The 13,353-nt window shown below is 40.7% G+C and overlaps 1 protein-coding gene across 5 annotated transcripts in view; it reads right to left on the bottom strand.

Annotated features, from left to right (window-relative positions):
* Pcnt (pericentrin) overlaps positions 1-13,353 on the bottom strand; it is a 143,498-nt gene that overhangs the window by 35,275 nt on the left and 94,870 nt on the right. For all 5 annotated transcript variants that reach the window (XM_008840472.3, XM_029567100.1, XM_029567098.1 and 2 more), the window contains 2 exons: positions 12,929-13,099; positions 185-1,048 (listed from right to left, as the gene is read on the bottom strand). In XM_008840472.3, coding sequence (XP_008838694.1) covers positions 185-1,048; positions 12,929-13,099 — 1,035 coding nt within the window. The remainder of the gene's footprint in view (positions 1-184; positions 1,049-12,928; positions 13,100-13,353) is intronic.

Genomic DNA, 13,353 nt, shown 5'->3' with positions numbered 1-13,353 from the left:
GGGGGAGGGGGAGAGGAAAGAGAGAGGGAGAGGGAGAGGAAAACCCACTAAAGTTAAAGAGAAACAAGAGAGGAGTAAAAATAACCCAGCATCCCCGCCTGAGCCCCAGTAGGCTCTCCCTGAATGCCTATGGCTCCCAGATGCAGAAGGTTATCTACTGTAGCCCCCAGGGAATGAGGCCTACCTGTGGACACTGGCCATTGGGAGTCAAGGTCTGTCCCCTGCTGACAGTGCCCTGTTGCAACTGATCATCACATTTGGCCTGTATATCTGCACAAGGGTATGGACAGCCACCAGGGACAAAAAGAGCTTGTTGCTGGTCCAGCTCCATCTGGCATGTCAGGAACCGCTGATGTAACACCTGTAGCTGGCGGCTGAGGCGAACACACTGCACTCGCAGCTGCTGTAGTTCTGGAGGTTCATTTGGGGTAGCCACAGTCTGCTGCTCTAGGGCATGGCGGAAACGCACCAAAGCTAAAAGGATGGCCTCCAGCTCAAGGGAATGGGCCACTTTCTTCTTGTTCATGGTATCAATTTCTAAATCTCTCTGCATAATGATTGCTTCCTTTGTCTTCAGAACAGCTTCAAACTCCTGGATCCGGGAAGCCATGCCCTCAACCTCAGCCTCCCTGAGGGCCACACAGTGTTCTAGCTCAGCCAGGCGCTGTGCAGCAGCCTCCTCTGCATCTTGCAGGCGCTGCTGCAGTGCCTCCAGGGCCTGGTTGTGCCCATGTGCCTGGTTAGTCAAAAGCTGACCCAAGGCGTCTTTGGCTGCAAGTGCAGCTTCCAGTTCATTCTGTAGTGCCTGTCCACCCAGACTTTCTGCCTGGAAGCAGTACAGTTCATTGTGGAGACTGCCAGGCCGATGGTCACTGAGTTCATGCACCACAGGGCCAATGCGAGTCAGCTCACTCTGCAATTTCTCAATGACTTCGTGGAGCTGTTCAATTTCTTCTGTTTTATCCTTTTGTAACTGTTCTTGGTTTTCTTGCAAATTTTCAATAATGGCTTTCAGTTCTTCAATCTCAGAGCTTCTACTGTACACAGCCTGAAAAGAAAACATGTATCAGAAGCCAGTCAGAAACAGATAGGTCTTGGAGACCCAGGGATCCTCCTGTCTTTTGCCTCCCCAGCACTGGGATTACAGGCATATATCACCATGCTAGCTTTTCATATGGGTGCTGGAAATCCAAACACAGGTCCTCATGCTTGCAGGGCAAGAACTTTACTGAGTTGTTTCCCTGACCAAGCAACATCTCTTCACAGAAAATTATGAAATCAGAGTCTGGAGACGAATAGAGGCCCAGACTCTAGCAGACCGCCTAAGAGTGCCTGGATCTGGCCCCCTTTTGGTGGTAAGTGTCCCCATGCCCCTGCATTGGGACCAAGTGTGGCCCCTCCCACTGCTCCAGGGCTAGGCTTCTCTGCCTTTCAGTAGAGGCCTGGACCTTAGCAGACTGCCTCAGAAGTGCCTACATTGGGCTTCTCCTTAGCTAGCTTCCCAAATTGTGCTCTGACTGCTCACTAGTAGGGGACCAGACCTTAGGAGGAAACCTGAGAGTACCTGACTGGCACCTGACTTGGGACTCTGCAAGACCTCCTGAGTAGCTGGACTGAAACCATCTTTTCCTTCCAACGTACAATCAAAGAGAGAACCTGAAGCCTAGACCAACCAACTTTACATACACAATAAGAAACAACCAACCCATACCAATAATACAAACAGAAGTAGATTTCAAGTCAACAAAAGGAGGTTTGCGTTTCATACCAGAATCACAACAAAAGAAATCCACATGCCAAAATCACAATGAAAAAATAATAACACGGAAAACCAAAATACTATGATCCCAACAAATAGCCACCAGTCTTATAGAAGAGATCTAAAAGGAGAACCATCTAGAGATAACCCAGGACACAGAATTTAAAATACTAATCATAAACATGATCAAAGAATTCAATGAATTTAAAGAACACACAAACAAATCAAAGAACTAAAAGAAGAGAGGGATAAACTTCTGACTGAATTCACAAAAAATAAACATTGAAGAAAACTCAGGCTGGAAATGAAGAAGGAAGTGAAAACACAATAAGTTAATTTGAAACAACAGGAGAAAGCCACCAATAGAATAAATGAAATGGAGAATAGAGCATCTCAAGGTGGGAGGATAAAGTTCAAGAACTGGACCCCTCAAGCAAAGATTATAAAAAATTTAAAAGAACACAGTAATGGAATATGCAGGAAATGTGGGACACCATGAAAAGACCAACTTTATGCATCATAGGCATAGAGGAAGGAGAAGACTTTCAGGTTAATGGTGTTGACCAGATCTTAAACAGGATTGTAGAAGACAATTTCTAAAAATTAAGGAAAGACATCCCATACAAATACAAGAAGGACAGAGAACACCAAATAGGCAGGACCAAAAAGGAAACTCCCCATAGCACATCATAGTGAGAACACTAGGCCCCATAACTTTAACTGTTCAAGACTATAAAATTTACTTCATGTTAATTAGCAGAGGTGATAAACATTACCATTGAAATCTACCTGATGACTTTCTGTCCATACGCAGGTGCCAAGGATCCAAGTGTAACTGACTGGGACTAGTAATAATCAGATATGTAGAGATTAGAGACGCATGTGCAAACATCTAAGTGTTAGTAGCATTAAAAATGAGTCTATCTGTAGAAAACACTATATTTTAAAATGAAATGGAGATCTTTTTTAAAGGTTAAAAACTCATTCAATTTTATGTCTTACAGAGTTTATACTGAGTTCAGTATTATATTACTGTAACTGTATTAATTCAACTGTGAACCTAAAAATTTATAGCCACTTTAGAAAGAGATGTATCTTTGTTCTGGAAATTGTTATTGAATATGTTAAAGCTGAAATGAAATGCTTCTTCTAATCATGTGGTTATTAAATAAAAATAATAAAATCCCTAGTCTATCTGTTGGAGGACCCACCTTTCCAGTCTCACTGGTCAATCACCTGGTGATAGAACCACCACTAGGAAGGCAGGCTCACCTTCAGTTATGCTAAACAGTTGGGTGGACTACCTGGTGCATTAATGAGGTAGCAATTCATGCCTGGAATCCTGTCTTGTAATGCAGAACTCCGCAAAACTTCGACCAGCCACAGTCATGCAGCTCTCTGAAAGTCTGTCTGTTTTCTGTCGTTGGGGTCCATTCTTCAGTTCTTTTATGAATGAGACTAAGAACCCTCTAGGGGACCCTCTTTCCCCTTGTTTCAGTACAGGCCAAAACTACGGACATATGGTGTCTTACTTTAATTAAGAGACAAAATGACCTATAGTAACAGTATTTGAAGGTGCTTTGCAAACAATGATAGACTGGCACCATCCTTTGATATATTCTGGAAAAAATTCATTTTGTACCCTTTGTATGTTCAGAATATAGTATTATCAGAAACCTTCAAAAAATAAAATAAACACTAAATGTACAGAACAAAGATAGAATACTGAAAGCTGCAAAAGAAAAACAAGTCATATATAAAGGAAAACCCATCAGAATTACAGCTGAATTTTCACTGCAAACTATGAAAGCCAGAGAGCCTGAACCAAGGTATTCCCAGTTCTAAATGACCATAGATGCCAACCCAGAATACTTTACCCATCAAAAATGTCTATTATAGTTGAAGGTGAAAGAAAAATCTTCCATAACACGAATAGGCTGAAAGAATACATGTTCACAAAAGCAGCCCTTCAGAGAACACTTGAAGCAATACCAAGAATGGAAAAAAGGAATAAGTATATCCAAGGGGCAACAAAAAGAAACTAAATGAAGATATAATTGTGGAAATACACAAAATACATCCTTCTGTTGTCTGCAAGAAATCCATCTCACCTTCAAGGACAAGCACTACATCAAGGTAAAAGGATGGAAAAGCATATTCTAAGCAAATGGCACTAAGAAACAAGGAGGGGTTGCAATTCTAATATCTGACAAAATAGACTTCAAACTAAAACTATTAAAAAGAGATTAAAAGGGTCACTTCATTCTGATCAAAGGAGCAAACAATTGACCAAGAAGATATAATCATGAACATATACGGACCAAAGTCTGGTGCACCCAATTTCACAAAAACAGTACTACAGGACTTCAAGACACAGATTAACCCCAACTCGGTATTAGTAGGGGACTTCAATACCTAACTGTCTCCTTTTGGCAGGCCAACTGGACAATGAATAAACAGAGAGACATCTGAACTAAATGATACCATACATCAAATGGACATAAGAGACATCTACCGAACATTCCACCAAAGAATACACTTTCTATTCAGCACCCCATGGAACTTTCTCAAAAATCGACCACATACTGGGGCACAAAACAAACTGCAACAAATACAAAAAAACAAATAATTTCATACATTCTATCAGACCACAACACAATAAAGCTTAAAATCAACACTGAAGAAGCCCTAGTAATTACATGAATTCAAGAAGATTAAACAACACACTCCTGAATGATGAATGGGTCAAAGAAGAAATTAAGAAAGAAATAAAAGTATTCCTAGAACTAAACGAAAGGGATAATACAAAACAACAAAACCTCTGGGACACTTTAAAAGCAGTCCTAAGAGGGAAGTTTATAGCTCTTAGTGCCTACACTAAAGCATCAGAAATAACACAGATAAATGACTTAACATTGCAACTCAAGACTCTGGAAATTAAATCCTAATGCAGCATGATAGAATGTGTATATTTCAGGAGAGTCATAAGCTTCCTTAAAGGAAGCCATGAGGACATAAATTCCTCAAGATGAGTCAAATGACCCAAATTGGTGGCTAGGCCTTTGCTCAATCCTTATCAACTGGTCACTTCCCTGGGTGAGAGACTGTTTACAGGGCCAACTTATATCTTTTGGTGCCACAGGATAACTCGCTTGCCCATCCTGAGAAATAATCTCAGGAAGAAGACCCTCAGTTACCCCAAGGTCACTGGCACTGAGCAAATTCCTGCAGCTGGGTTCAGCAGAGTTCCTATATAAGTCCAGATTACTCCGCCTTTCTTTGCTGATGCCTATTTCTGCAGATGGCAGAGGCCCTTTGCTGGGTTTTCTTGAATAAAGGAACATATGCCTTGCCTGTTGCGGGTCTGGCTCTGGTTCTTATTTCTTAACTTTGAACTCCTTCCTTTTTCTGCTCCCCTAAATCAAACACAACAGACAAGAAGAAATAACAAAAATCAGAGCAGAAATTAATGAAATAGAAACAAAGAAAACAATGTAAAGATTCAATGAATCTAAGAGCTGGTTCTTTGAAAAGTTAAACAGGATAGATAGATCTTACCCAGTTAACCAAAAGAAAGAAAGAGCAAATCCAAATCAACAAAATCAGAGATGAAAGGAGAAACATTATAATAGATACCTAAAAGATCCAGAACATTACAAGGGAATACTTTAAAAATCTATACTCTATTAAATTTGAAAACCTAAAAGAAATGGACAGGTATCTAAAACCATGGGACTCACCAAAGCTAAACCAAGAAGAGATCAACAGCTTAAACAGACCCATAACATAAGGAAATTGAAACAGTAATACAAAACCTCCCAATTAAAAAAAAAAAAAAAAAACCCAGGCCCAGATGGATTCACAACAAAATTCTACCAGGTATTTAAAGAAGATCCACAACCAATACTAGTTAAATTATACAAAAAGATAGAAAAAGAGGGAAAACTCCCAAATTGCTTCTATGAAGCCAGCATTATTCTAATACCAAAGCCAGGTAAAGATCCAACCAAAAAAGAAAACTACAGGCCCATATGCTTAATGAACACAGAATGAACACAGATGCAAAATTCTCCTCAAAATACTTACAAACTTCATATAGATATATATCACAAAGATCATCCACCATGATCAAGTAACCTTTATTCCAGAGATGCAGGATGGTTCAATATAAGTAAGTCAATAAACGTCATAAAACATATAAATGAACTCAAGGACAAAAATTACATCTCAATAGATGTAGAAAATGCCTTTGACAAAATTCAGCATGGATTCATCATAAAAGTCCTAAAAAGAACTGGAGTGGAAGGAACATACCTCGATGTAATTAAAACGCTATACAACAAACCCACACCCAACATCATTCTAAATGGAAAAAAAATGGAAGCTTTCCCATTGAAATCAGGCACCAGACAAGGCTGTCCATTCTCTTCATCCTTTTTAATACAGTGCTTGAAACTGTTTCTACAGCAATAAGACAATAGAAGGAAATTAAAGGAGTACTAATTGGAAAAGAGGACCGTCAAATTGTCCCTTTTTACAGGTGGTATGATACTACACCTAAGAAATCCCCAAAATTCCAACCAGAAAACTCCTAGAACTGATCAACACTATCAGTAAAGTGGCAGGTAACAAAATTAATCTATAAAAACCAGTAGCCTTTCAATATACCAATAACAATCAATCAGAGGAGGAATACAGGGAAACCCTCTGTGCTGGATAGCTTTAGTGTCAACTTGACACACCTGGGTTGAGGGACCCTCAATAGGGGAATTGCTTCCATTGGACTGGCCTGTGGCCATGTCTGTGGGGCATCTTCTTGATGAGTGATGTGGGAGAAGGGACCAGCCCACTGTGGGTGGTGCCACCCCTGGGCAGGTGGGCCTATGTTGCATAAGAAAGCAAGCTGAGCATGGGCCCGGGGAGCAAGCCAGTAAGCAGCATTCCTCCATGGCCTGTGCTCCAGCTCCTGCCTCCAGGTTCCTGCCCTGAGTTTCTACCTTGGGCTCCCTGATGAACTGTGACCTGGGAGATGTAAGCCAAATAAACCCTTTCCTCCCCATGTTGGTAGTGGTCAGTGTTTTATCACAGCAATAGAGAATCAAACTAGAACTCCCATTCACAATAGTCTCAAAAAAAAAAAAAAAAAATCTCAGAATAAACCTGACCAGAGGCATCAAAGATCTCTACAAGAAAAATTTTAAATCTTTAAAGAAAGAGACTGAGGAAGACACCAGAAGATGGAAGGACCTCCCATGCTCATGGATTATAAGAATTAATATTGTGAAAATTGCCATCCTACCAAAAGACATTTACATATTTAGTGCAATGCTAATCAAAATGACCATGACATTCTTCACAGAAGTAGGAAAAAAACCCTAAAATTCATGTAGAAGCATAAAAGACCCCAGATAGCCAAAGCAACCCTGAGCACTAAGAGCAAACTGGGGGAATCACTATACCAGATCTCAAACTACATTACAGAGCTATAGTCATAAAAACATACTACTGACACAAAAATAGACACATATCAGTGGAACATCATTGAAGACCCAAACATGAGTACATGCAATTTTAGCCACCTGATATTTGACAAGGTGCTAAGAACACACAATGGAGGAAAGACACCACCTTCAACAAATCATGCTGGCAAAACTGGATCTCCACCTGTAAAAGAATGAAACTAGACTCTTATTTTTCACCTTTAATCCCAGCACTCAGGAGGCAGAGGCAGGCAGATCTCTGAGAGTTTGAGGCCAGCCTGGTCTACATAGTGAGTTCTACAGGGAGACCCTGTCTTTTTAAAAAAGACAAAAAAAAAAAAAACCAAAAAAACCACCTAAACTAAAAATGAACCTACCATATGACCCGGTTATACCACTCCATGACATATACCCAAAGGACTCATCTTATTGTAGAGACACTTGTACAGCCATGTTTGTTGCTGTACAATAGCTAAGAGATGGAATAAACCTCAGTGTCCCTCAACTGACGAGTGGTTAATGAAAATGTGGTTCATTTACACAATGGAGTTTCCCTCAGTGGTAAAGAAAGATGAAATAATGAAACATGTAGGTAAATGGATGGATCTAGAAACTGTTAATAAGTGAAGAAACACAGACTCAGAAAAAATGACGTATAGTCTCCCTTTGTGGATCCTAGCACCAAATCCTTGTGAGTACATATCCTGATGTAACTGCAGGAACCAGGAAAATGGAAGGAAACCAGGGAGGTGAAGGGAAAGAAGGAATCCAAGAGAGAAAAATAGTAGGAGACAGGTGTTACGAAGGGAAAAATGTGTGAAAGGGAGGTAGTTAAATGGGAGGAGGAGGAGGAGGAGGACTATACAAGGAACTATGGTAATGAAGGGGGCAAAAGAAGGCATTCAAGAGAGGTGGGATCACAGCAGACAGGAATTATCAAGGGAGAAATGGGGAAAATGGGGACATTTTAAATGGGAAGGGCGGGGAGGAAGGAGAAGACAGGGAAAGAAGAGACATAAATAGTGCCTAGCTAGTATGAAAAATCAGAGGGAATCATATTAGTCCAAAAACCTATTGAAATATTACACATACAATATCCCTACATGAGTCCATGTGTATAGCTGAAGACTACTTAACAAGAAACAGTGCTAGACAAGAGAAACCTTCCTTCAAGTTGTTGGCCAGGATAGTCCAAGAGACTCCCAAAATTGCACAGGCTATTGCCAGTCCTTGACTGCCACCCAGAACTTGAAGGTAAGATCCTACTGCTGAAGACAGAATATACTTTGGACACAGGATTTGGAGCAACGGAGCTGGAACTGACCTGGAAGCCACCTCCCCTGAAGGCTAGCTCTCATGGCTTTGGAGAGCACTGTGCAAGCTGCTAAGGGAGAACATCAATTGATGGTCCAACTCTAGCTTCAAGGCCTAAAACCCACATCAATGACAGGCACAGGAAACAACACTGGTGCAGCAGTGGTAGTTTTATCTTGGGTGTAATCAATAGCTACCTAATTGAACTTAAAGCCCACTCAATGAGAGGAAAACTCATGTGGCACTGTAAACCTAACCAAATACACATAGCTGGAGAGGTCACAGATCTTAGAGAAAACCCCAAGGTTGTCACATCCCTAGGCAAATGTAATTTCTTACTATGTGCAAAATATGGATCCTTAAATTTAAAAACAAGTATCTCAGTCAGCAGCCATCAAAGAAGCTTCTTTTTCAACAGAGATTATTACAGAGTTCCACAACTGGTCACACACAGAGATTCTCTATGAATTGTACAAGTCTAAGTGGCACATGTAAAATGCAACTTCTACACCTAAAGGCTCACAGAACATAGAACAAAGGATGAAGAGAACACTAATGCATCTTTCAATCCTCATCAATGAAGCTCCCTCATGCAACAGAGGGCCAGGAACACAAAAGGTCACAAATGGCCAAAACGTAGAGAATAAGAGTCTACAGAGAGTGGGTCTTTAGACAGGACCCCAGAGCTCAGGGACCACTGAGAAAGAGGGGGCAGAAAGACTGTAAGAGCCAGGGAGAAAGTGCATGACCATATGGAAGAGTCCTACAGGCTCCTGGAACCCTTCTCATATGAACCTACAGCAATGGTGTCAGCATGCACAAGTCCCACGCAAACTCAAGCAGACAAAAACCCAGTACAGAACTGTGGAAATGGACAGCAGGCTCCAATCTTAGTCAAAGAATTACTGGCAGCTAATCACTGCTGGGTGAGGAAGAGCTGATCTTCTTAAAGTGAGGGACTCTAGATAAGCTGACTAGACTTCAGTGGATGAACTTACAATGAGGGACATCTGGAGACACTAACTTGACATGATAGGCCTTAATAAAAATGACAGACTATATAAAATCCAGTGCGGGGGGGCAATGGGTAGGTGCCAATGGGGAAGGGGGTATAACGTTGATTAAGATGTTCTGTATGAAATACACAAAAATTCAATAAAAAGTTAAAAATTCAAAACAAACCAACAAAAGAGTCTGGTTAAGCTGTTAAAAGCACATACTGCTCTTGCTGAGGACCCGAGTTTGGTTCCATGTACCCATGTCAGGAGGCTTACAACTGCTCAAGTTCTAGATGCATTTGATACCTCTGGCCTCCCCAGGCACTTACACACATGTGTACATATATATGGAAATATAATTTAAAATTAAAAAATAAAAATTATGGAGTAAGGGGAAAGTAAACAGTAAAATTAAAGAACTATCACTTAGCCCAATATTGGAACAAGCAACACAGAAAGGATATACATATTAAGAATCAGGCAGTAGGACATGAAAAGGAAACAGAAAGAAGTGATTATATTAACTACAACAGCTATGGAGACAAAGCTGTCCTCCAGGAACCAGAAGGAAATGTCGTCCAAAGATCAGAGCCTACTAAGTCAGCCATTTAAGTAGAATTCTAGTTGCAATCATTCATTAATTTATCCATTCATTCATTCATTCAATTTATTTATTTATTTATTTATTTATTTATTTATTTATTTATTTATATTTATTTATTTATTTATTTATTTATTGTCTTTTTGAGACAGGGTCTCCCTTGTAGCCCTAGCTGCCCTGGAACTCACTATGTAGACCAGGCTGGACTTGAACTCATAGAGATTCACTTGCCTCTGCCTCCTGAGTGCTGGGATTAAAGGTGTGAGTCACCATGCCTGGCCATTATTCAGTTTTAACATTTGTGTGTGTGTGTGTGTGTGTGTGTGTATGTGTATTTGGTTAGTTTTTGTCAACCTGACACAAAGAAGAGTCACCTAAAAAGAAACCTTAATTGAGGAATTGCTTCCATAAGACTGGCCTATGTGAAAGTCTGTGAAACATTTTCTTAACGATAATTGATGTAGGCAGGTCCAGTCCACCATGGATGGTGTCATCCCAGGGCTGGTAGGCCTGGGCTATATAAGAATTTGGGAGCTTTTATTTAATCCTTAAAAAATTTTAGAGTTAGCTCTTCAGAGGGGGGAATGTTAGAATAGCAAAAAGCCCTATAAAAAAATAATAATAAAAGAAGAAGAAAGAGTACACGAAGTTATCAGAAAAAAGTAATGGGGAGAGACGGGAGGAGTCAGAGGGGAGGGAGTAGGCATGGATTTGATCAAACACCCTATATGCATGTACGAAATTTTCAATAAATTAATTTAAAAAAAAAAAGAAATAAAAGTGGCTAAGCAAAGCTAGGGGGAAAGCAAGCCAATAAGCAACATTCTTCCATGGTCTCTGCTTTAGCTCCTGCCTCTAGGTTCCTGCTCTGACTGCTATGACTTTCCCTAATGACTGTTACCCAGAAGTATAAAGTGAAATAAACCCTTTCCTCCCGTAAGCTGGTTTTGGCCAGTGTTATATCACAGCAAAGGAAATCAAACTACAACAGTGTGTATGTATGTGGGCACATGTGTGCTACGGTGTGTGTTTGAAGATTGGAGGACAACTTTCGAGAACTGCTTCTTATTTAACATGTGGGTCCTGCAGATTGAACTCAGGTTCAGGTCATTAGGCACCATCTCACTGACCCCTGGAAATATTTTTCTACAGAAGTCCTTTATGTTAAAATAACGTAACAGGGACGAGAGAGATGGTTCAGTAGTTAAGAGTGCATACTGTTCTTGCTGAGGACCCAAGTTTGGTTCCTAGAGCCCGTAACTCCAACGTCATGGGATCCAATACCTTCTCGCCTCCTCAGGCACCTGCACATTACCTCACCCAACACACACATATTCATAATTAAAAAAAATAAATCTTTTTTAAAAATTACGCATTTCCAAAGTTAGTAGTCACTCCCTCTCTCCAGGCAGCATGCCTGAGTGCAACCAGAAGGATGAGTACAGTGCACTGCACCTGGTGCTCACCACTGAGAGTCCAATGAAGGAATAGGCTTTCCATCTACACAAAGCAATCTTTGTGAAGCCTGGTTAGAAACACTGCCCACAAATGTCTTTATACTACCCACTAACAGTGGCACAAACATCACCCACCAGTGTTTCTATACTACCCATTTACATTGGTACAAATGCCGCCCTCTAGTTTCTCTAAACTGCCCATTCACAGTGGCACAAAACCACCCACAAGTGCCTCTATACTACAATTCACTGTGGTACAGGTTACTCTAGTACCAGAACAGTCTCAAACATTTCAATGCCATCTCCTAAAGCTATGCTTTCTTTCCACATCATTTCTGCTAGGTAGAGGCCCTTTTTCTTTTGCTTCAAAGGTTGTTTTTCACAGTGTAAATGATGCAAAAGACATAAAACCAAGTTTTCTTATTGATCGGTGAGAAGGGAAGGCTTATACAATCCAAATGATGCGTTGTCTCTCCTCATAATAATCCCAGGGGTAAATGAACCTCCCCTGCAATGTCACCCCATTGAAAAGCCTTGATATACCTGTTAGTGCTAGAAACAGAAACAGAGTGGGGCAGAGCCACTGGCTCTCCACTCAGGATCCTGAGAAAGCTGTTCCATGGCAAACTCCCTCAACTGTCTGCCACATGGGGTCCCCTCTTTTGCACTGGAAGGGAGGCTTGTAGTGGCCCCAGCACTTAAATAATCAACATAAACTTAGTTCTCCAGGTAGATCTTTCGTAGTCTATCTTTAAACCTACTTTCTCCTCTTCAGATTCTTGGAGGCTGATGGCAGCAAGGTTATTCTGCATATCTAGTTTTAAGTTGAGGTGCAGTATTTCTTCATTCTTACTGAGTCAAGTCACTTTTATTTTTTTAGCTGTTCTTTTAAGTCCAAAACCTTTCATTTAAACAGAAGAAGTGTTGAAAGTTACCTAATATTGTACATGATTTAATAATTACTAAGCTACTTGATAATTTAAAAGCTCTGAATGTATAAGTATATTACTAACCTATAATGACATAAAATTGATAAAATTACAAAGAATACACTTTGGTCACAATAATGCTACCTGTTTTTCATTTTGTTTTGTTTTTGTTTTCTGAGACAGGGTGTCACTATGTAGCCCTGGCTTGGAACTTGCTATTAGACCAGGTTGGCCTCAAACTCACAGAGATTCACCTGCCTCTGCTTCCTGAGTGCTGGAATTAAAGGCATGTACCACCACACCTGGCCTGCTGCTTTTGGATGATGAGCCTTCTATGCAGAGGTGCTCAGGGCTGCAGTTAAACAGTCCTATATAGTCCATGCTGCTTACCTCATTCTCGGGATGAAGGAGCGTCCTCTGTGTCACATCTAGTTGGGCTTCTGGACCCCTGAAAGAGCTATCCTGAGAAAGCATGGGGCCTCCAGTTTCATCAAGCTTAGGCTGTGATATAGGTGTTAGCAGTAAGTCACTCATCTGCTGTCCCTTTAGTGCCTCTTCATCCTATTTAAGGAAAAAAGTGGGTATTCAGGTAAAAACTTAAAGATCAGGGGCTTAAAGAATCAAAGTCATCAATATATAAGCCATTCTCAGCAATCCTGCAGCAGTGGGTACACTTGAACGTACCTGCTTGCACCTGTGCATACCTGTTCTCAGTGGCTCTCCAGATTATACCTACTAGACAGAATCCAGCTGAGCTCATGCTGAGATCCATCTGAAGAGAGCCACAGTAGTGTGCCCATGATTCCACTATGAGA

This window comes from Nannospalax galili, unplaced genomic scaffold (assembly GCF_000622305.1).
Source record: "Nannospalax galili isolate Female #2095 unplaced genomic scaffold, S.galili_v1.0 scaffold619, whole genome shotgun sequence".
Classification (NCBI taxonomy): domain Eukaryota; kingdom Metazoa; phylum Chordata; class Mammalia; order Rodentia; family Spalacidae; genus Nannospalax; species Nannospalax galili.
The sequence above is the reverse complement of the archived record's forward strand: the minus strand, read 5'-3'. Positions and strand labels throughout refer to the sequence as shown.